Source organism: Lagopus muta, chromosome 4 (genome assembly GCF_023343835.1).
Source record: "Lagopus muta isolate bLagMut1 chromosome 4, bLagMut1 primary, whole genome shotgun sequence".
NCBI lineage: Eukaryota > Metazoa > Chordata > Aves > Galliformes > Phasianidae > Lagopus > Lagopus muta.
The window spans coordinates 23,495,741-23,521,356 of record NC_064436.1 but is presented as its reverse complement, the minus strand read 5'-3'; the positions used below and the strand labels follow the sequence as shown (position 1 = coordinate 23,521,356).

General features: G+C 35.0%; 1 protein-coding gene across 6 annotated transcripts in view; it reads right to left on the bottom strand.

Annotated features, from left to right (window-relative positions):
- Positions 1-25,616, bottom strand: part of GALNTL6 (polypeptide N-acetylgalactosaminyltransferase like 6) — a 487,138-nt gene that overhangs the window by 385,810 nt on the left and 75,712 nt on the right. Inside the window, exon 1 of one of the 6 annotated variants that reach the window (XM_048943581.1) lies at positions 3,428-3,454. The exons of the other annotated variants lie outside the window; for them this stretch is intronic. Coding sequence (XP_048799538.1) covers positions 3,428-3,439 — 12 coding nt within the window. The 5' untranslated portion in view covers positions 3,440-3,454. Of the gene's footprint in view, positions 1-3,427; positions 3,455-25,616 lie in introns of those variants that run through there. 6 annotated transcript variants of the gene reach the window in all.

The window sequence follows — 25,616 nt, the reverse complement described above, 5'->3', positions numbered from 1 at the left end:
CAATAAAAACGTGATCCTTCTTATGTATGAGTTAATATTCATGTATTCTTTTAGTCATTAACATTTCTATTCACTGTTAACGTTCTCTCAATTTTCAACATGAAATTTAGTTATTTGTACCCTAATTTTTCTGTTAGAGTCTACCTTGATGTCTGCAATACTAAACCTTGCTGCTAATTTTCATGAAATTTTCGGAGTAAGGGTATGAAGTAATTTATCATGCTTATGAATTGAGCATCTTTGAGTTCTGTGCAAACCAAATAACATTTGCTGTGAGTCAACTATGTAACTGGAAAGTATACTTTTCCAAAATAACTCAATTCAGCTTCCTTTGTTTCCCTTATAACTGTTTAAATGCTTATATGATGATAATTATACAATATATGCTTAAAAAGGAAAAAGAAGATAAAACTAATTTTTGGGTACTAAATGATCTTAAGCAGTAGATGAGAAATACAGCTGAGTTCATGCATTTCTTTGGTATATCTAAGTCATTCATGTATAATTCATTTTGAAACCTGACATTTGCACAAATCCAGCAGATAACTGCTGCCACAAAATAGTAATGAAAAAATATCATTTTTATTAAAAGCAATCCTACAAACCAAAAAGTAATTAAATGTCTCTCTCTTCTCCACCATAGGCTGGGCAAAATAGCATTAAAAAAATTTTGTATTTTATTTGGATTTGAAGTGCTATTTCAAACAATTTTTTTTTGTCATTGTAGATTGCACAGATGACAAGCTTTGCCTGTTTATGGCATTAAACGAAAAGTATACATTCACAAGAAAGAAATGGAAAATGCCTTCTCTCTTCCTTTTTACTCCATCTCCTCCTCATAATCACACAGAACAATAAAACATTTCAACACTAGCACAAGAACTATTATCACACAAGAGAAATATTCACAACAGAAGATTTGTATTGGACTAGTGGGACAAGAGTTACCAAAGATCATAGCTCTAGGATAGCTGGTCCTTTAACTTGCTTTCCCTAACACCTGTTGGAACGTAAAGGATGAGAACAAATGATAGTTCTTTTCTTCCATAGATAAACTAAATGTACACAGAACAGAAGGAACAGTGTATCCAATGTGCATCAGACAACTTTTAGAAGAAATCAGGTCCTCTTCAGATCGACACAATTCCTCTTTATACTCCTTTTTGTGTGATGGATATGCCAACAACATGCTGAATGGCTCCATCTAATCATTGCAAAATGTGAGATTTAAAACTATTTAGAGAGATTTTGAGAAGAGACAATAGTTTCTGATTTGCTTAAGTACAGGAAGGAAGAAAAAAGAGCAATCGTAATAATTATTTTATCACAATAAAGAATAGAAATTTGATTTTGTATTCCCTTTCTTTCTCCTATTTTTTTCAATGAGATTTCATAAAGAATGAATACTGGAAATTTTAAATGAGATTTTCTCCCTTCTTTTTCCAGCACAACCAGCATTCACAACAATAAAAGACAAAAACTTGCTCAAAAGCTGCAAGTCTTCGCTGTGATTCTAGGAATGTGAATGGAGGTACAGAGAAGGATACTAAAGACATGATTAATACATTGGCAATAAATGAACTCCTAGCAATGAACGTGGGTAGAGAGCACTATTGCTTATATTGTATTTATAATAGGCATGAATATTTTAGTCTTAGTAATGTCAGATGTCAGTGCCTCCACTCCACACTCACTTAGTGAGGTGTTAAAGTACTACATCAAAATGTCAGAAAGACTTTTATTCGGAGTGGAGAGACAAACTGTCCTCCTTGTTCCTCAGTCTTTTAAATCTTCCAGTCATGCAAATAGCTCAGCTGTCAGACATGCCTAGGAAACAGTAACAGAGCACAGCATAAATTCCAATTGCATTCTAACTTAAAAAAAATACAACAAAGAAAACAAAAATGGAGTGAAGGCCATAAAGGGAATCCTTTACAATAGTGCTAACAAACACTGTAGGTACATACATTTTTTAAATTATCATGTGAATCAATCATAATCTAAACAATCATAACCTAAGTCATAATTATTAATTTTCAGTCTTAAAATTGGCCAACAGAGCCAAGTGCTCAAATTTAATATAAGGCTAGAGTGCAAGAACATTTCCATTTTGAAGATCAATCAAGAATGCATTTTAATTGAGCCTTTCTCCTGCTCACAACAAAGAAAAGCACCTTATAGGTATATTTGCTGGGTGAGGAAGACTCCAGGGCCACGACTGTGTTTCAAAGCTTCAACATTCCTTGCCAATATAGAACTGTAAATACAGATACCAAAAGAATGGGATGATCAAGAGAAATCTGATGATGTAACCCTCACTTGAGGCTTCAAAAGCAGGAAGGACGTCCTTGCTTTCAGCTCACAAAAAAACATGTCAAAGTTGAAATATGAAGGATTCATATGTTTTAAATCTAGTACTTCCCTGAGTATAATGGCTGGAGAATGTTGTAAAAAAAACTTGCAGTAAGAAATGAAAACAAGATGCTCCTTAGTTGTAGTCAAGCTGTAATTTTTAGAATAAAATTACAGCGAAACAGATTATAGTAATTACATAATCACATATTTTGTACCCAGGACAAATTTAAACCCAACCCTGCTCCAAAACTTTTCCACTATGTTTGTTAATCTACTTAGATTCATTTCACACTTAGACTTATCATACTGAAATTGCTTTCCAGCTGTAAGCAGTGTACACTTCAAACATAGGAACACTCTCTTTTTTTTTTTTTGTCAGTTGAACTAGTAATTTGAAAAACATTCATCTAATTTGGGCATGTTGTGCAAATATTCGAACACCAAAGGAGCTGTTATTCTTTTCAGTGTGACAGCATGGCTCCAATCAAAACTTCAGCAGACAATGAAGGATCTTATCAACGCTTAACCTAAAACTCTTATCTCTTAAGGAACTGCTTAAAAATTACCCTGCACTAAACAAAAACAACTTTGCACATTTCTCTGCAGAATGCAAATTCTAAAACTAAACTCTAAAGTCACAGCTTCCCTGAACGCTCTCGCTCTGCTGCCTGCAGAGTTGACAGAAGTAGCTTATTGCTGCTCTGCATTAATTGTTTTCCAAAAGTTGCTTAAAAGACAAGAGCATGTAATCCTGGCAGGGCAACAAAAGGCTCAGGAGAATCTTAGCAACAGTCCAAGAGTTGACTGTTCTGTACACAGGGCTAATATTAAAAATATAGATCTTATCTCATTTTCCAGCTCATAGTAGCAGCTTATGTAGCAGCTAGAAGGAAGGATCAGAAGCAAAGAGGATGAAAGAGGATTATTTTTTGTCATCCTAATTCTTTTGAATTTTGATTCTTACCTTTAACATATACAGAAAATACACTCTAGAGGAAAACAGATGAAGCTGAAACTCATTGATATGGAACACTAAGACAGTATTTAAAGGAGCACCATTAGCCTATCTCACCTGTTGCTGCATGCCACTGATAGATCACTTTACCACATGAGCTGGGGAACTACACCCTGTCAGCGTGGGCTGAGAAAATGAACTGGCAGCATCCTAGGAATGGAGATGAGACTCAGGCAATGAGTCCAAAAACTCAGGATTTTTAGCCTGGCCCTTAGTTCCTCTGAATGTCCACACACACAAGGGCTGTACACACATTGTAGCATAGAGATTGGCTTAGTTAACAAACCTTGAAAACTTCAAAGAACTTTTGACAGAGCCAGCTGCCCTTGGCAGAAACTGGTACAGCACGCTGTGTGTTACAGCCTTCTAGTGATCCTTTGTAACACTGTAATTATTCCCTGTGTTGTGTAATACTAGCTAACATATTCAATGGTAAAGTAAAGAAATCTTTAAAAAAACAGAACAAAGAGAAAAGACCCAGCAATGTTTTTAAAATATCACAAGCTCTAACTAGAGCTATGCTCACTGCAACTGAAATTGCAACAGGTCAGAAAGCAGACATTTTGAAAACTAAACCTAAACTGTTTAGGTTTCACAGTTCTTAATATTCACACAAAATACAAACTTATAAAATTAGCTGGACAGACCACAGATAGTTGTGAATGGGAATAAATAATGGTGCATTATGATATTAAACAAATTAGTAAAACCCTTTTGAAACTGCTGAAGAGATTTTCTGATTCTCATTTGAGATGAGTGAGCAGAGTTTTTATAGATAGAAACAGAATTATCTGTGAGCTCTATGTTCCTTTAATCCAATCTAAGATATTGGATAAATTTCATTTAAGGAAGCAAAAAGAGGAAAATTGTGATGTTAGTATTCTATTTCTCTCTCTCTCTCTCTCATTCCAATCAAATACATTTTTAAAACAAGTCTATCATCGGACTTGTTTTTAGCCAAATACGAATTCATAGTAGCCAGTGCATAATCTTAAGTGTAGATGAGAGATCAGCGATCCTTCAGGCTAGAACTACTCTCACAGTGCCAATGGGACAGTTTTGTCATATGCTCTCACACTGAGGAAAAACTCTTGGCCAGCCTCCATCCTCTATTCAAACAAACGCTTCATTCTGTTTTGCTCATTTGTTTCAAAATAATACATACTGCATTAGTTTTACAGTTTCAGATAAAGTAATTCCATTATGTTCCTCAGGGCTATACGCTTGAAAAAGAAAGAATTGTTTGATAGGCTCCATAAACCTGTAGCTTTGAAATAACCAAGTGTTTTACATACTGCTACTGTACTAACAATAAATTCATAGCTGTTTTTATATGCAATTATTCTACCTCAGTATCCATACATGTGCCAGAAACAGACCAGGTGTCAATAAACTGTATTTATAGAGGCAGACACGAATACCACTCACAGCTCCTTTTAGATGTCAGCAGCAGTGTGTTGTTGTCACAATCCCGCTGCTCTTCTTCATGCTGTGCTCCCCTCTAATGTCTCTGCTAACCCTAATTGAATGTGTCCTGATTTAATTTAATCCGGGTTGCCCTCAATCAGTAACTCTGAAGCCCCTTCTCACACTCTGTATTGATCAAAAGGCCCAGACGTACAAGTGATTTTATACCAGGATAAAAGCCACAGCACAAGCACCAGTGCTGCCTGGAATAAAGCCTTGATGAGAAGGCAGCCAGAGATTTTCTGCAGCCTGGTGGAGAGCTGGATGAATGCTGGGAACTTAGAAAAAGTGGACTCCTGGATTGACAAGGAACAAATTGGTTCATGTGTGCAAGCTGGATAAGCCCAGCCCTCATCTGGCCTTCTTCATATACATAAGCACTGGTGCACACAGGGATAGGCATGAACACACAGGGCTAACTACAGGGCGAAGTCTAGGTATTTACCTTTCCACTGAAGGGAATTAATACACTGATAAAATTAAAACATGCTTGAAACGTCTCCCCTTCCACCCCCTTAAAATATATTATTCAGTTTGACAAAAAGATGCAAAATACTATATAGTGCTTCTTTTACCAAGGAAGTTACAAATTAATGAAAATCTGCTTCTGGAGTTGCAGCATACACATTTCCCTTATTTTCTTTTTCAGTTTCTCACTTAAAACTGAAATATTTTGGTTTGTAAAAATAATAATAATGTTTTCATTTTGGTTATAAAACCTTAGGGCTAAAATCAATAAATGAAAGATGTCTAGCAGTTTATTCTTATGAAATAAGTATATACATTTTCACGTAATTGATTCAACAATTCATTCTCCATCTCAGCTACTTTCTAAACCTATGCTTTGAGATCTGGAGTTTCTTTTCAGGTTAAAGTATAAGAAAAAACATGTGAGCATCCACCAATTCATCTTTTTGACATCTTTGTTATTTAGCCAGTGGAGTGCAGTTGCCTATTGTTGATATGATAAATATTTACTATATATCAAGTTCAAAGAGTGTTCTAGACTGCCATAATTAATTTAATATACTTTATACACACATCGCAGTAGAAGAGCACAGACTTGTCTCTATAAACTGCCAGAATGTGAAGTTCAATGAAAAACCCCCTGGATTCAAGCACAGCTGTCTCAGTGAACTTTTTTTGCCAGAAAATCAATAGGGAGCTGCAGGGGACACGGCAATTGAAGAACAGCAGTTGATGGGTCAGTCAATTAAGTAGCAGCAGTGAGTAGAAGTGGAAGCAGACAGGCACCCTTTCTGTGGTTAAGCTCAGTGTAATGATATTGAGAACCCCAGTAAGGTTTTTACAATCCCACAAAAACTGTATTACAGATTGTAATTCTAATGAATACGTAATTTGTCTTATGTGTTGCTATAAAATGACTTTCTACTTCATTTACTTAGGAAAAGTCTATTAAAAAAAAATAAGTAATGTGTAATTGCTTAGAACAAAAAATAATCAAAATGAAACCTCATAATGAAATTCATCTCATATGGCCTCTTAAAGTAGATTGTTTTATTTAAGTTGCTTGAGCTACTTCTAAAGCCAATGGGATCTGCAGGCAGCATGTTGCATCTGCAGATGCAACACAGCAATGCAAGTACAAAATATACTCCCATGCAAGTACAGGATAGCAATCCCATAGCAACATTACTTAATTTACTCACACAGCTTAATTTATTCTGATGACCAAAACTGATGTTACATATATGAATACAACAGTATAAAAATTAGGTAAAAATTGTAATAAGAGAAAAAAAACCAACAGATTACATATTTGAGTGGTATAGAAATTCCTAATTTTTAAACATTATGTTGGTAGGGATTTTTTGTCTTTAGCAATTTTATCATCAAATGCTTTTCCTTGTGCTGAGAATACTTATCAGATTTCCACAGCCTATATACAAAGTATACAGAGCAGTGGGTATATTATATGTATATACTTATATATAATGTTTTTTTTAATATATTCTGTTTTTCTTTGTCAAGCTCACAAGGTGCCATCCTTGATATGTTCCTTTCCTTTGTATTAATCCTATACCACATTCTCATTTGGAACTAAGCATTTTATTTTAAAATATCGTTTCTATCCATACTCAGTTTTAATTATATTCTTGAACACAGTCCCCTCTGTGCACCTCTGACTACACCACTTAATTCATTCAATGTTTTAAACATCTCCATGTGTCAAAATTTTCACAAAGTCACATTTAAAATCTGAAGCCTATGGGCACAGAGAATATGTAGATAACCAGACAACACACACATATACTATATACTGTATACTGATAAGCTTCATATAAATGGAATGTGACTTCAAATTGAGATATCTATCCCATATATGACATATCTTATATGTCATGTAGCTTTAGCAGGACAGAGATACCTCTCCTCCTTGTCCTTTCTCTTTTCTCTAACAATGCAGGTAGTTTTGCTTAACATATACAAAATTTAATCATATGTATGAATTTAAACAGCATATAAAGTGAGGCATAGGTTTCATCAAATGTACTTGCATAAAGAACATAGCAAAACATCTTGACTTCTCCTACAAAAAAAAAATTCAAAACCACGCAGCGATCAGAAACACCTGATGCATTGTGCAGATGGGTAAAATCTCTTCAAGTTTCCCTCCAAAATTCCCTTATTATTGCCAACCTTAAAATGCCCTGTCTTCTGCAACTTTGTGAAAGCAACAGAAGATAAAGTCTGAGAGAACAAAATCTTGGAGAGAAAACTCATATGCACATTAGTAAAGTGCTGACAGTAGTGTATCTGATGAGTCACAGAGAATATTGAAGTATTGACCTTTCCGTTTCAATCTTCAGCATAAGGGTAGTACCTGGCCTTTCTGATACATTCCTATATTGCACTACTACTCCTAATTTTTCCCATGCGTACCTCTTTGTTTATTACTTAATTGTTTAACTTCTGCCCTAACAGGTACAGCCACTTCATAATCACAAATGGTCTAGTTGAATTAATGAAGAATGGAGATACATACACATAAGTGTAGGAACAATTATTCCCAACGCTTTCTTATTAATAAATTATCCATGATGTAATGGTATAACTTGAAAGAATGTTTCCCACTGAAATCTAATGATTCTTTTAATAAAATTATTTGTAGATTCATGATACTCCCAGATTTTCCTTAGCTTTATTCACATGAGAATTAAATATGGTTAATTACATCAAGGACAATCCATATAAACAACTCATATATGCAGATTTTTTCATATTTTCAACCATAACTTTTTTTTTTTTTTTTAAGAGAAAGAGAGAGAAACTCTTCTTATATCAGAAACAGAAGGTCAGAGGTGAAATAATCAGGCTCAATCAACAAAAGCAATAAAGGATTTACTGACAGACAAAGCGGGAAAGTAGCTTAATTGATGGAACTGACAGGTCGATGGCAGATTTACTAGCTGTGCAAGATTACAATAAATTTGACTTGAGCTCAGGTCAAATCATGTTAAGAAATACTGCCATGTCAAAGAATCTCTCAGATGTCCCTGTTGTATAATGGCACGTCAGCAGAGAATGTTATATTCTCTAGTGACATATTCCTCGTCCAGATGATGAAAGAGACTGATTAGCATTCCTTATTTAAAAGTACCATAGCACTGAAAAATGTCTTGACCATCTCCCACCAGTACCCAATACTTTTTTTCTCTTTTGGAAGTTTAATATATTACTCAGAAATATAATATATTACATATATCACACAATAGAGTGCCTCCTGAAAAACACAGGGAAATACTTCTCTACTTTGGATCTCAAGAGAAATGCAGTTACCTCACTATCTCTACACTCCGCCTGAATTCCTATCTCTGTATTGCAAGGATGATCTTGAACACCATTAACACTGATTGTCTAAATGCAAATTTCTCTAATCATCAAAAGCTAAAAACTTTTATGGAAAAAAATCAGCTGATATAAATCACTTCAATTGCAGTGAAAGCTACGGCTTTATTTCAGTTAATGCCAGGTGGAAGTTAATTCTCTGGTTTCTATCTAGAATATTAATAATCTGAAATGCCACTTCTGCAAAGCTTATGCATATATAATTTTATGTGAACTCTTCTTGAAGTTAATGGAAGTACATTTGAATTTATATACACATGCACAAAATTGTTTAGAGGATGAGTACCTAAGTCTTGAAATAACAATAATGATTAATGAATGGAAAAAACAGGACAGTATAGCAACATTTTGGGTCTACTTTCACTGTTATTTACATGCCCTCATCTTCATTTCTTAATAAACATAATTAACCCTCTGTTGCCCCTCTTTCTCAAGGTTTAATTATTTGTGTTACCGGCCACATGGAATACAGTCAATAAAGGTTCTTTCCTGTGATAGAACATGTCTGTAAAAAGTTAAATATCTTTCTGATAAAGTAATATTTACAGGGAAAAAGCGCAAAAGCGAAATGTTTCTGAAAGCTTAAAGTAACTAAAATTTGTCTATTGCTATCAAGTAACACAGACTGAATTACTGAGAGGGCAGATCAAGCACTGCCCTACATTCCATAGTTTTAATACACAGAGGATAAGATGCTTTTACAGATTTTGGCATCATAGAGAAAGGACAAGACTGTTCCTCCTTCATACCAGGTCTAAACCCTGCATTAACAGAGTTCAAGAATTAATTCAGAAGCTATTAATTCAGCACAGAAAAGGACATGAAATGATGAAAAAACTCTGTAAAACCTTCAGATTGCAGGAACTCCAATGATGTGCTCTAATACTACTACTGAATTGTTAGAATGGTAAACTGATAAATCAGTTTAATAACTGATTCTCGACCACAAAAATTTTAGTTTGAATTTAGTTGGGAAATTAATTTTGCTGAAGAAGTGGTAATAAATGCCTCATTTTGCAATTCCTCTGCAACGTACAGCATCTGCTGTCTGTGCGTGACATGACTTCACAGAATACTTTGAGAGTTCTACCTCAAGTGTTATGAGGGCCAACTCATGCAAAATAAAAAAGTTTCTGCAAAAAGCTCAGTACGCTGCCAGAGACAATGGTGAAATGGCATAACAACCTAGGCTGCAAATGGCTTTAAAATTTATGGATGTATTTATTTTTAATGCAATTTGGATCACAAAACCTCCACTTGGCCTTGGGATTTTGTTTCTGATAAACTGAAAAAAGGCATTCTTTCAGTTATTGTTCAGATTCAGAGAAGAAATTTCATTGATAGTAGCAGTCTGAAGTATTAGCTATTACTTTGAGCTGGAAACATAGTGAAACTCACGAAATGCTACAGATATAGATTAAAACCTGTTCATATTTGAATCAGGGATTTTAATTAAAATTAAATTCAGGTAACTGTAAAAAAAAAAAGCTATTTCAGACCATTTTAAACTTTGATAAAACCAGATCTTGAACTGTAATAAAAATCCACACAGGTCTCAAATACGGAGGCTTTTGCTTTATTAAAAGGTAGGTAATGTAATGAAGAGCAGTACTCATTGCTATCTGGCTATAATGCCTTTTGGTAAACCTGTATGGGAAACCCTACATCTATTCATATATCCATGAAACTTGGGATCCTTTTAAAAGTATTTTGAGGCCAGAAACTTCCTACTTCTTTTGTTGTTGCTTTTATGCTACCGCATCCAAGATACATTATATCTGTCTTAATAATGTGTGCTTTTATCACGTTTACATTAAAAACCCTTAGCCTCATACATTTTCATATCTAGTTTATAACAGAGACCATCTGTATGGTCCAAACAAGATACTTTCTTTAGAGCACATTTATATTCTGACTACCATCTCATTTTTACTGAGTAGTGGATGAACATTATGGAATCAATATAAGATGTGCTCTGGTTTTCACAGTGGTAGTCTCTTAATTTGAAGTGTACAAAAAGTTCTAAAAACAAGTAACAACAAAATGCTTGTGCAGAGCTTCATCCATGAGGATATTTCTCACGCTCCATTTTATCTCCTCCCCTCAAAACTGGCAAAACAGCACATTCTGCCACTACCTTGAATTTGCCTTTCCAGCTGCTGCAATTACTTTCTGAAGCCTTTGTTTTAGGTTACCTCCTGCTGCTGCTAAGTCAGTATGAACACAGTGCCCATCAGAATCTTTGTTGTTTCCAAACAGTCTGACTGCCTTTTGAATATCTTAAAAAAAAAAAAATCAGTTTCTTACACAAATAGCTCAGCCATCTGGAAAGTGGTTACCTGTAGTTAAGCTTTATATCTATCTCTCTGATTGCATTAATTAATATTCATGCTATTTTAATCATATTTACATTTGAAGACATGAGTTCAAGTGCTGCTCGGGATTTTGTTTTTCCTGGATTCTAGCCTATTTTCTACCACAAAGCTTGAGGTACTAATCTAGGAAATAAATTTTAATAAATGAAAATGCATTTTAGATCAACGTAGTCAAGTATAATGGGAAAAAAACGTTTTCACTCATTAATTACATTTTCTGTAGAAGACAAATATGGTGATATGTGTTGTATGTGGCTAGGTAGGAAGAAGAAATCACAAGTTAGATTCCTTCTGATTAAGCCATTTTTCTAGCTGACAACTGTCAAAGCCATCCCAGAAACCCATGAATATTAAAGTGCTGTTCACTGGCACATTTGGCATTTTGAAACTGGGCAAATAGAAGTCATGAAATATGAAAGGAGTGCCCCATGTCATCTTGTAGAAAACGTTGCCATTAAGATGATGTATGGGAAAACTCACACCTTCATCTTCTGGGAGTGTTGTACCATATTTTCTGTATTACTTTGCTTCACAAGCATTATTAGTGCTTGACATTCTTCTGTTTTTGGTTAAAACATCTTTATGAAACATATCATAATCAAGACTTTAAATTCCCATTAATATTGCTATATATATACTTCTACCTATAGTAGTATAGATAGAAAAAATATATATATTTTTACTTATAATGAAATTAACTGCTGAGAGAGCATTCATGCCTGGATTATGCAACTATAGCTTTTACCTATTCCATAACTTGAGTTAAAAACAACAATAGGGCCTTTAATGCAGTTCTTTATCTGCAAGCAACTTGCTAACAAAATGGGCATCTATTTTATCTACTTCATACATTAAATATCATTTAAATAACCTGTCAAGTGTCTTCAGATTTACACTTAAATGCACTAAAAGCATAAATGCCTGGCCCTGAGAGTGACAGAAAGCTCAAGCCTATGGGACCTGACTCCCCACGGTTAGGCTAGCCTCACAGCATACTACATATTCTAGATATACTTGCTTAAACCTAGAATACTAACAAAAGCTTCAATTATCCCCAGGACTTAACATGCCCTAGATAACTCTGATCTTTCAAAGAGGTCTGAGGCTGGATTTCTTTGAAGGATCAGAGTTTGATCTTGAGGGGCCGAAAGGAAGTTTCAAAACACCATCTCTAATCACCATCCTAGTGCTGCTATTCATTGGTTTGGATAACTTCACCACTAATTTATTTTTATCTCTCCTCCAGACTAATTTTCTTATATACAAACAAGAAGCAAGGTTTAACTCAATAGCAATTTTCAACTGTATAAAGTAGAAATATACCTTTGAAGAAAAGATCAAGAAGAAATGGCCTTAAACTGCCACAACAGGCATGGTTAGACCTTGAGAAAAGTTCTGAGGTGACCATAGGCTGCTGCAAGTTTAGTAATTAAGCAGTGAACACTCCTCTATGTCTGTATTTCAGTGACTCATTTCAAACCTCTCTCTAGGCCCAAATAAATTTACATTCATGACCTTTCTTTTCTGAGGAAGGTATGGAATAATTTAAATCACATTTATACCTTAGAGGATTTAGCAGCTTCTGTGACCAATGCTTCATTGTTTTTTCAGATAAAGAGGCATCTACAAGTTATTATAGCCAACGTAAGTATCTGTTTACAGCATCTTACATAGAAATAAAGGAAATGAAGGAAATAAAGATTTCAGGTTGTTAAAGAGTAGAGGGAAGAAAAAGATCTGCTCTGCTCGTAATACTTCGCTAGCAGCATCCCAGAGAATCAAGCTTCAATTTCATGCTGAGTGAAAAGAAACTTGCCAGCCAAATACTGAGAGTGAAGATATTTTTCAAAAGGGAACTGAATCAATGCACACAAGAAAATCTTCAAAGTCAAGTTCTGCCCTACCATGAAGAAACCAAAGTTTCACAGTGCTTAACCAGATTCTGTACTGCCAAGTCCTGTTAGTATCATAGTGGTTTTTGTCAAAGCTACTTCCAAAGGAGATATACGTTCTCACTTCAAGCTTGTGTACTGACTTGATGACTGAATAAAAAGTCTTGAAACAAAAACTCTCTAAATTTATCAGCTGCAACGGCACAGAAATTGACAGAAACATCACCTTATTACATTAAAAAAAAAAAAAAAAAAAAAAAAAAAAAGAAGCTAAGTAGCTAGGAAGAAATAGAGAAATTATATTTATGTAAAATAAAATAGCATTGGTCGCAAGACATCTGAGCATATTCAGTGGGTACACAAAGGACTAACATAGTCTTGCACTTGAACTCATTTCACTTTTGACTCTCCATACTCAAAGGAACAGAAAGACTTAGAGTATCATCAGGAGTATCACCAGTAGTGAAAGCTTTCTCCATTTCTAAAGGCTCATTTGCATGAATCAATGTGTACCTTCATGGCACTGTCCCATTCTGGAGCTCTCCAAAGGAATCTGCGTTTATTTGCTCTTGTACAAAGCACTAACCTTGGTCTAACTCTGAAGTATTAGTTTGAATAAGCAAACATCCATCTTCAGGTCTATATACAGCAAGCCAGCACTTCATAGGAAGCCTTGTTAGTCAATCCCGTATAACAGTGCTCCTTTCTGATTGGCCACAGCCATGCAACTCCCTTACGAGAAGTTCAAGATGCTTATAGCTACCTTACCTCACAAGATCTTATTCACCTGCTCAGTGATTTGTGCACCTCTCACTAAGCAGCTAGACTTGGTTCTGTCTCAGTTCTTCACCATGTTTATCTATCATTTAAATGATATATTTAATAAGACTGCTGATTAAACAGGTTTTTTTCCACTTCTGGTCTTGGCTTAACTAATTAAACCCATAAGAAAAAAAGAACAACTAGTCTTTTATGAAGAGTAATATTCCTCATCAATTTTCATTTTTTTTTAAAAACAAAAAAAAACTCCAAAATCTTTGTATTATCATTTCAGCATGAAACCCCATGCTCCCATGTCTGTGAGCTTTAAATCAGCACATCATTTCATCAGTGAGATAAACAGACAGTATTCTTTTTTTATCCAAAAGATAGCCCGAGAAGTTTGTGATGACATCTTGTATGGTTTTTAAAATACATAAGAATAGAGAGCTCAAATATACAGGAAGACTTCAGTTGACACAGCTTGCATTCATTGAAATAAAAGACTGTGAAGATACCTTTGAATAAAGATAACAACATTTAGCAGTTTGTTTATAAAAGCCTTGTTCCTTAAATAGTACAATGATTTTAACTTGACGTATTGTACAACTGGCCTCGGGTAAATGTATACAGGAAAAATAACCCTCTTTCTGTTGTCTATACGAAATAACTCTTGCCCTTTTGGCATGATAAAACGATCTGCAATAAATACTGCTCATGTTCCTATATCTTTACTAATTCACTTTGAAAAGCCAACAATACCTGTAGGCACATTCTGTTATGATTAATGGCAGAAGCAATGGCATTTGCCTAACAATGTTCTCCTGGTTCTAGGAGTTTTCAAGGTCAAAATTGCATCCAGAGAAGTTCTTCTTAAACTAATTATTCTTTAAGCAGAGTAATTTTCATGCAGAGTACTTTGCTGATTAACTTACATGCAAGATGATATAAAAAGTCTAACAAGAAGATTCAGATTAAACAAATTCACCTGCATTTCCAGAAAACCTTCAATGGGAATGTTCCCATTCCTCTTCCATTATATGTTGGAAGTTCAAACCACAACCCAGCTAACTTCACTGTGTTATCGCTGCACTAATAACAGCATATTGAAGTGAGGTAAACTCCCTTTCACAAGGTCTGTTAAGAAAATGAAATACCGACAAAAAATCATGCCATGAAATTTCTAGTGCCATAAGTCCTTATTTCCTGGCCTGCCTTTGCAAATAGCTGTAAAAGAAGAGAAAAGATTTGCTCTTAGCCTTTATAATACCTGAGAGATTTATCTCTGAGAAATTGTCATCACTTACTGACTGATACATTCATCATACAGTGCGCAAGGGAGAAAGTTATCAGCAAACTTTTCACTAAATACATATTCCTGTCGCTTTATGTTCTCACAGCATTCTTAATAGTCATTACCATGAATTAAAACAATTTCCTACTGTTAAAGAGAACAAAAAAAATTTCATAAATTATCTTTTATGCTAGAATACTTATCAAAAACAAATTCATAGCTGTGGTAAAGGAATCCAAAGTACGGTAGAAGACCATGCAACAAATAGAAAGCCTTCATTTATACAAGATGATGCAGAAAAATATGAATAAGTAGCTAATTTCAAGCTTAAAACAAGGACTTCTCAAAAGAAAAGGAGCATTCTGCAGACTCTATCAGAAGTTATAGGAAAAGCTCATGAGAAAGGAAACTGCAAAGAATTATGCATTACCAGTGTTTTAATGTCTCTTATTAACCTTACAACAATAACAATAACACTATATTCTTTGGAAACCCCTGCCTTCTACAGTCATCCAATCTATGAATTCTACCTTTCCCTTAGGTTCATAAATTTATAGATTCTTGAAGAAGAAAAAAAGAACAAAAAAGGAAAAAAACTGTGACCCATATGAACCTAAAAGTTTTAAAACCAATGGTATATTTGGATAAGATTTCCGAGAGGATACTCAGTCACTTGTTTATGAAAAGCACACGGAAATTTAAGGAAACTGCAGGCAACACTCTACATACAACTGCATGTAGGAGTACCAAACTTGTTTAGAAAAAAAAAAAAAAAACAACAAATTTTATGACTTTCTGAGAAGGAGAATAGGCCAGCTGCCTTGGAATAAGAATAAATGGAGCAGGAAATATGGCTGAAACAGGACTGCACACAATGGTAGTTTTCCAACCTCCCTGGCTGTGAGCAGGGTTGCCAACCACAAGACCAGGCTGCCCAGAGCCACATCCAGCTGGGCCTTGAATGCCTCCAGGAATGGGGCATCCACAACCTCCCTGGGCAACTGTTGTGTGTCACCACCCTCTGTGTCAAAAACTCCTAATATCCAACATAAACCTTCCCTGTCTTAGTTTAAAACCATTCCCCCTTGTCCTATCACTATCCCCCTCCTGTTCATACATTTTCTTCAAGTATTAGAAGGAACATTTTCAGTCATGTCTAACAGTCAGATGTTTGAGCACCTCAGGATCTAGAAAACGAAAAACAGACACCACGACCATACCTCACACGCATTTCAATCATCTAGGACAGAATTAGCTAAGAAAGCATAAAAAAGGTGTGACTTTATACTCTAACAATAAGACAAACATTTTACTTAAGATATCAATCAAGACGTAAATGAGGAATCACAAAATCACATTTGGAGACAGAGAAAAACAAATGGAATACCTGTTCCTTTTAAGGCAGTATAAATAAAATCCAGTTAACAGAATCAAGCCTGACTCTTGACTTAGTCTATTAAATCATGCAGTACATCATTTTGGATTAGTACAGAAAACTGTAAGACGGAGTCTTCATCTCATAGATGAATGTTATAAAATAAATTGTGAAGCGACATTTAATGACTTGGTGCAATGTAAAGGTCTTATGGTAAAATAAAAGTGGACATATAATGGCTGACTATGACTGCTTAAGAGAAACAAGATTTTTAAAAGTGGGCAAGGGTGAGCATATCCAGATGACATAATGATAAACAAGAGGATGTAAAATGTTCCAGCTGATGTGACAACTAATTGAATCACTTTCAATGTATTTTAGTACATTAAAACTACTACAGGCAAGATTTAGTTAGGAGATCAAATATTTTAACATAAACTGACTTTAAGTACCAAATGTAGCATGGCCTAGACACCTTACCTGTTCTATTAAATCTACTGAAGGCACTGTGTATCATATAATCATAGAATGGCCTAGGTTGAAAAGGACCTCAAAGATAACTTAGTTTCAGCCCCTCTGCTGTGTACAGGGTTGCCAATCACTAGACCAGGCTGCCCACAGCCACATACAGCCTTGTGTATGTATAGACATGCTGTGTAATTCAGGTTTTCATAAAGATTACATGCTATTGACTGTAAAAACAAAATAATAATAATAATAATAATTTAGTACACGGCTGTATATTCTGATGTCAATTTTATTTTATTTACATTTCTTAGAGGCAGACGAGCATGTTAACTAGGTGCTATTAGCATAAGGTGACCCATTTCTATTGTATACGTTTGTGCTTGTTCTAGTGCCAAGTGATACCTAAGAAGTTATCAGGATCAAGTTTCTCTCTTCACTGCTGTGATAACTGGTGATAATGCTAGCAGAAGTAAGGGGAGAGGGAGCTGCAAGATGAAGTTTTAAAAACCTCCGCAGAAGGTTAAAAAAAAAAAAAAAAGTATTTGATTTTAAAATCAAGATCAACAATCCAACAAAATCACAGTATCTGACTAATGTAAACTACTCAAACAGTATAATATTCCAACTATAATCAACCGATTTGCACTTAAACAATATACATTTTTGATGACTAAATTGCATCACACAAAGTCAAAACCTACATTTGTGAAAAGAGGAGTTTCCTTAGACAAGAGACAGAACCCAGTTAAGCATGGAGATGTCTCTTGTATGTTAGGAATGAAGGTGACAGACTGGAGCAAAGAGATCCGGAAAAGAATTAACAAAACCCAGAAGCTGACTCCTGGCATGCCTTTTCATCAAGGAAAAGTGAAACAAAATGAACAATAACTGCAGGTGAGTAAATGAAAAATATCACTCAGGTAAAAGCTGAAAATTTGAGAGGCAGTACAGAAAAACAGCCTGAGATTCCTTCTCCCAGAAAACACCTCTATGCTATAGCATACTTAGAAAAATCACTTTCATAACATGAAAGAACACTGCTGTTCTTATCTCATGGGAGACATAGTTGCTAAGATAATTTGACCATTTGAAAGACCTGGAATGAAGGTTTCTCTACATCAACTTTTCATTGGCATTTTAATTAAATAATTGGTCTAAACTCTAAACTGGGAAGTGAAATGATGATCTTATTTAAACAGAATAACTGAGGTCATCAAATGACTTTTAATTAAATTGTTAATTGATTTTTCTTTAATTCTTTAGGATGATTGATGGCAGCGCTCTTAGCTGCTCAGTTTGTTAATTGCCATCATGAGTCAATTCCATGCAGGGCACTTCAGTACGGCTGTTCTAGTAACTCCTTATTTAAAAAAAAAAAAAATTCCATTATTTCACTACACCATCTAGCATTATTCTCGGATACATTATGATGCAGTTCACTTAAAAAAAAAAAGAAATGAGGGTAGATCGATCACTTTCATTTGATGTAGTTTACAAATTAATGTGCTAATAAATTAGTAGCTCAATCACATTTTCTAGCAAATCTTGTTCCAATTGGCTTAATAGCTTTTCTTATGATCGTCAGACAGAATGTTCATATAATTTCTGGAAATTACACAGAACAACCTACCTTAAACTTCCCTTAACAGTTGGTGTAGAGAGATGGCAATTTTTTCTGGCATGTTCTGTAACTTCATATGCAGATTTCTGTAATCTCCTAACAACAGACCTTGAACAATTATGCATGGAATAAAGACCAGGAGAAATGACAGCTTGGTTTCATGTACAACTACTGCTATCTGTCTTTAGTTTGTTGACAGCATAACTCCTATTACCACCAGCAGTGCAACTGTTTCACCTTCTGTGAAGGCAGACTCTGAATTTACTTCTTTTTACTTCAGGTTAAGATAAGCAATAATTACTGCTCCCAACAGTTTGAAAATATAGCAGAGATGAATTCTTGATTTTTTTTAGAAAACAAATTCTATGCTCATGAGAATACTGTTAGCAAGACCTGAGCTTCCATGAAACCTTTCTAAATGTACACTGAAGCAATTTACTGGTGTAAGTGTGATTCTCACATTTATAAAAGCAAATTAAAACAATCTCAAACGACTGGACCAAGATTTTCAGAAGTGGCCAACTCAGCAAATCTCAGTAAAAAGATCATTTCACCATCAGGGATGGCAGAGCATTGCTGTATTTCTGAACTGTATTAATTTGTAGAGGGTGTATGGAGTACAGATCATCTAGAGTATCAGCTCACTGGTGGAGAAAAGAACCATGTAGCACATCTGGAGAACAGACAAATACAGCTGAAATTTCTGACCGGCATAGTCAAGAGCATGATAAAATGACAGGCTAACTTTTGTTAATTTGCTTATAATTAGCATGTTAGGGATGTCTCTGCCTTCCTCATCATGCAGAATACCTAGGTGTCAAAATAAATGCACCTTACAGGTAACCATTTCAAAGTATGATAATATTTGAGATAAATTTAGATCCAAAAAGATGTTATGGAGGGACAATTTTCAAAAAGGCCAAGAAGAAAAGCAAGAATTTTGATAACCAAGTATTTATCTTGAGTTTATTCATAACCTTTGAGTATATGGATGATTAGCACCTGTACCTACTTTGAACTTAATCTGCACAGTAAGATTAAAAAACCAAAAAAGGTGCTTGAATTGGAAAGACTTTAAAAGAGATCTTCCATCTATAACACACATATCATTAGATTTTCTCCTCTGTTTCCACAGTCCTTCAGGTTACTTTGAAAGTAATCCCTGGGTATTATGCAAATTAATAATTCTTCTTTTCTTAAAGAATTATATCTATGCGATGGCATCACACTCCAGGATCTGATCCATATGCTCTCTAATTTGTATCTCCTACTGTCATCCAATAAACAATTTATCTGTGAGGTTTTGTGGGGTGATCATTATCCATATCAGTAAGGATATTCTGCATGAAAAAATCATATTGTTATTTTTGTTGTCAAGGTTATTTAAGGTTTTCTCGTAGAGGAACACCATCCTTGAAAAACCATTGTTTCATCAAAATATTTGCAAGATCAAATGTCATCTACGTCTGTCAAAGGAGAAATAAGGGAAAAATAATAAGAAATTCCTCTTGCTAAAAACTCCTTCACATATCAACTACATCCATGCTAATGGACCCTCTACTTTGGTCATCTGTTTAAATTAAAGAAACTGCCTTCACAGTAAGAAATCTGCATACACTGTCAGTTGTTCTAGTTCATTACCTATTAGCAAATGTGAAAAAGGCAAAGCCAACTTTGACATCAATGTATAATGAATTCATTAATGTGTCTGGAACATTTATCTTTTGGGAAGAAAGAAAAGGACAGTAAAAAGGAACAACGTAGATAATGCTTTATTAATAACATTTGTTAAAAGAATAGTGGCAGGAATAAATTCTCAAGACATTTCAGCATTTCCTTAATTCTTGAGTTTTGGTAGTTTATTACAAACTTCTGGTTTCAAGTTTAAGACAGGAGGATTAAATCATGAAATATGGGCTAATCATCAAAGCAACAGTCATGCAGCTTGCCATTTAGCAGACTGCACTACTACAGGACTTCTGATTTGTCTGGATTTCACTAAGTAACTGTTTTACTTGAGCATTTCCACTACAATACAAATATATAATTTCCATATGAAGTATTACAGGGAAAAAGAATGTGCTCAAATTAAAGTTTTAGTCAAACGTAATTTACAGTGTAAGACTGGCTGTGCTTTTTTCTGTATTTTCTCTCTGGATATAATGATTTAAAAATATACAGAATTTTAATTACTATGTTTTCAATGATACAGCTTTTATATATATATATAATCTCCAAAACAATCTCTTCTTTTTTGAAAAGCCAGTCAGAAATTTCAGCTGTATTTGTCTGTTCTCCAGATGTGCTTGCTACATGGGTGTTTGCTCCATCAAGGCTACTAAGATGGTCCGATGTAATTACAAACAATTAATAATAAAGATCTACTCTGGAGCACAAAAGAAATTAGTACAGGCTAGAGTTTCTTCTGAAATAATTTAAAAAACAACATCCAAAACACCCGACTCTGTGTGAATGGGAAGCTTCATTTACTCAGACATATAACTGATAAGGGAAAACAGGTCCAAACAGCCTCAAGCAGTCTCTTGGATAGGATGGGAACAAGTTTAAAAAAATGACATAGAGAAGCAATCAACAAACTCTTCCACGGACCGACTGTGGGAAACATACCAGAAAACCTGTGAATGATTCCATATCAAATAGGACACCATTTTACTTGGTACTTTCATTTCAGACTCACTAAATTTTCAGGCTATGTCAAGTTGGAGTGCTTTGTGATACTACAGAATAAAAAATGTATTTTAAACAAAATACAAACATGAATTAGATGGGATATGGGATCAATAAGACAAAAAGGCATGATTTATGGAGAACGGATTCTTCAATAAAAAAGATGGACGAAAAGTACCTTGTCAATTGGAAGTCACCTCTCCCCTACTGCTCTGTAGACATGTAGACCAGCATTTCCCTTCTAGAGCTAAGAGCTCTTGACCTGATACGTCAGCTGGTATGAAGTACTAAAAGCAAATGACCCTCGCTGCTTCCAGCAGAGGCTGTTAGAGATTCTTTTTTTTGCCTGGACCATACTGAGGTTGTCTGTACTGACACACAGCTCACACCTCCAGTTACAATACTGTTAGAAATCCTCTGTACAGGCAGCAAGACCATCTCTACACCACACCCAGACACCTCTCTCTCCTTTTCACGCTGCCAAAGCACAATGTGGGCAGGAGGCCAAACCTGGACCAAACCCTACTATGGTCAAGGGAGGGCTAGCCACATGCAACAGCGTGATTGCTGCATCTACCCTAATAAAATTTAATGTTAGTTCGACTCTTGACACCATAATTCAAGTATTGCCTAAATGAGCATGTCAGCAATATCTTCCTGTACAAAGTATATATATCTTTATATGTGCAGAGCCCGTTACCTACAGAAGTAAGGAAAAATCACATTTCAAAACCAAGCAAAAAACGATTGCATATTTTTCCAATTTTTACAGCTGTCTAGGAAACTTAATCAGGTTGATAAAAGGTTAACAAAATACGTACAGGAAAATTGCAATCACTGATTGATTGATTTTCATTTTTGTTTAACTGTATAATTTTTATATGCTCATACTCCACAATAAAGCCTAAATGGTTTCTGCTGTTCTCATCATTACAGTTGATCAACCTTCCCTGTTCTGAAGGGGAATCCTGTAAGCCTTTTTCTTCCAGCACACCCATCAGGCAGACAAAACAAAAGACAAACCTGGCAAATGCTTCTTTCTCAAGGTATGCATTAATCTCAATAATTAGTTCTTTGTAATCAGGAACAGGTTATACAAACAGACAAAAAGTAACGAGTGACTTCAGACCAAAAACGTTTTAAGAAATTGAGACCATCACTGGGTTTCACTTCTGGTGTTCCTCTCTGAAGCAACATTTAAGCTGAAATGAGGTCTCAGCTTTGTATCATATTTTGCGTAGCAGGTACTGGGAAATCAGCTCAGGACTTCACTGGATCCAGTGCATCCTTCAAGGTCCAAACACCTACCAATCCAAACACTAACCTCTCAAATGCTGGCCTGGGAATCCATCTGACCTTGCCCAGCTACCTCATCCTTCCCTTCTCACACCCCTGCTTTTCAGAAGGAAATGGCTCATGTGCACTGATCTTGAGCATTTTATTTGTTACCACTTCCAGCATCAACAGGACCACTGCCTAAGCCTCCTGAAAATGTACCTTTGTATACAAGGTAGCATATAAAGAAAGAGCAAAACTGATTAGACTGTTCACTAGCACATCACTCTGCTAGAAGAGAACTGCATCACAGAAACATATCTGCCTATGCGATTCACTGAAAAGCAAACTAAAAACTTGGCAGTGAGCAACAGGATACCAAAAAGAGAACATATCTTCCTAGCTCAACAAAATCCTCAGAAATTGATGAAAGTCTCAATCCTGGTAGAGTGATTAGCAAAAGCAGTTAATAAATAATGTGCAATAACAAAGAATGCATGAAAGGCAGGAAATCAAAAGTCAAAATAGACACATGTAACAATATTGGAATGAAGCATACTTTGGTCTAAAAGAAAAAGGCAATAATTTAAGGTTCCTACACTTATTGTCTTCAAGGGAAACAGCTGAAATAATACCTGTGTTCTTAATGTTTTCTATTATCAGAAATGTTTAAAACTTGAAGATTTCAACTGTCCTTGGTATTTGAACATGTGACCAAATAACCTCGTGCTGAATTCAGCAGTAAATTCAAATAAATGTACTTTACCTTCTTTCTAGTCTCATTTACTTAATTGACATGACGTGCTAAAATAAGCAGAATAAAATAATCTCTAATAAAATTATGTACTAGGTAAATATGTGTAGCCCCACGTAAAGTTAAAGACAGAAAACTGCTGCCACTACGAACAGCAATGCTCTGTACTGCTTCCTGGAGCTGATGCAAATGGGAGCTAGGTGTTCCTTCTCTTTGATCCATTCATAATTGACCAAGAAAGAGGAGAAAGCAAATTTCATCAGGCATTTCTCAGTGATACACTGGCATAAGCACCAGTTTCAAAGATTTACACCAGTGTGACTACTGAAGCTGCTTCTTCTGCATCACCATGTGCAGGTTTTCCTTCACCAAGAAGCAATAGATTATTTCATTCCAGAGCATGGAAGTCTACTCCCCAACTGACAGATAATAAATACTTTAAGCAGCATATAAAGGCTTCCCAAATTTGTCATGTTCAATGTTTAACTCAAAAATCAATTTCCTGAAAGCACATTGCACTAAGACAAAGTATTTAATTGTGATATATGTTTTTGAAACACCAGTGACCACGCTCAGTTGCCAGCTTGTGGAATCAAAATGGCACAAGTGAAAACAGAATTTGTCATTATATTTTAATGCTATTCTATAAAAGAAAATTAACTTTATAATATATACATATTTTTTAATTAAGCTTTTTAAAAGGTCTCTGTTAAGAATGGCAGATCTGTCTTTTGACAGTATGTTTGTTTTCTCTGGAAAGATCAGCACAGGCAGAATCATGGGAAAACAGAGCACAGAGTTTAAAAAATATATTCACTTAATATGGCTTCTTTAATGATATTTAAATAAATGGAACATAAAACGAACGTCAAGAAAATAATTCAGCTACTTCTTATGCTGTGAAAAAAATGTGAGAACAGAATATATGGCATACTCCAAGAACAGGACTACAATTTATATTTATTCTTTAAAACAACTAAAGTAATGAAAGCAAAGCATTACAGGGTGGTTCTTTTTCTTTAGGTAGAACAACAATAATATCAAATGCAATGGCTGTCATAAAAACAGTGAGAATACAAAACACACATACTCTTTTTATATGTGCATATATATTTAAGTACTGGCAGTCAAGGATTTCAGTTATTTAATCATCTTCCATTATTGTCATAGATGTAAGTACATTTATGTCAATTAAGATATTACAGATCTCCAGAATCTGAGAAGACCAAAACTGGGACACACTTACTTATTAAGGCCATTCTTTGGTACTAACAACTCCAGATTTAAAAACTCCCAGAATCACAGAGCAGCTGGATTCCTTTCAGTTATACAAAGACTGATTAGATCCTTGCTTGCCTAAAGCAGGTTCCCAATTCATGCCTTCACTATTGTTAAGAATTTTACAGGAGAGCTGTAATCTTTGAGACTCAAACTCCATGCTAATCCAGCATCTTAAACACATATTTAAAAAACATCTAAGTAATTTCACATTGGTATATAATATCCTAAACAAAAACCACTCTAAGGAGACACTACTCTATAGAGCCCAGATTCATACACTTAAAATGAAAATCTCAGTTCTGTGTGCAATTGGGTTCTCAGCATCTCATAGTTGACTGAGCACATGGCAACTTGCAGGACTGGGGCTCACTTCAGCCTTAATGTACTGAAGATTTCTGGGGGTAACTCAGTTCCAGAAAGGACCTGACAAATAACAGTATAACATGGCACAGTTGTCACATCAAGAAGAAATAATTAGAAATCATTTTTCTTCAACAAGGCTTAACTAAAACTGAGGTTTATTAGAATTATCATAAGAGATAAGTCACTAATTTAAAAAAAAATCACAGATCATCAATCTTCAATTTATTAGCTATCTGAAATAGGAATTGCCATTAAAATTTCCTTTCAGACCAAGGCTGTCATGTAAAAAGCTGTATGACAGAAAGTGACAGACAACATCATCTTTAAGATGAGGAACACTGCCATAACTCTTGCCAGCTCCTTAAGTGATGCACTCATACTCCAATAGAATAATGGTTTCTTTATTGACTTTTTTTTTTTTTCCCCTTCCAACACCAATGAAGTGGTTATCTATCAAAGTACAAAAAGAGCCCTAGTATTTCTTCTTTCTGCCACTTTCTCCCATATCCACGTGCAGGACGACTGCTGTGTCTGTCCACTCATAAATCTCAAAGAACTAGAAAGAAAAACCCAACAACAGCTGCTAAAACTCTTTGAAGGAAAGCAAACTAGAGATTTTTTTCAGGAATGAATTCAATTGGCAGGTAATCAAGCTCCCTGAGAGCTCAAAAACACAGTACTCCTGTACAAAAGAAAGCACTCTTGCAGAGGGATTAAAACTTCTTCAGGGGATATATTTGATTTAAAGCTGTAGGGTAAAAGAA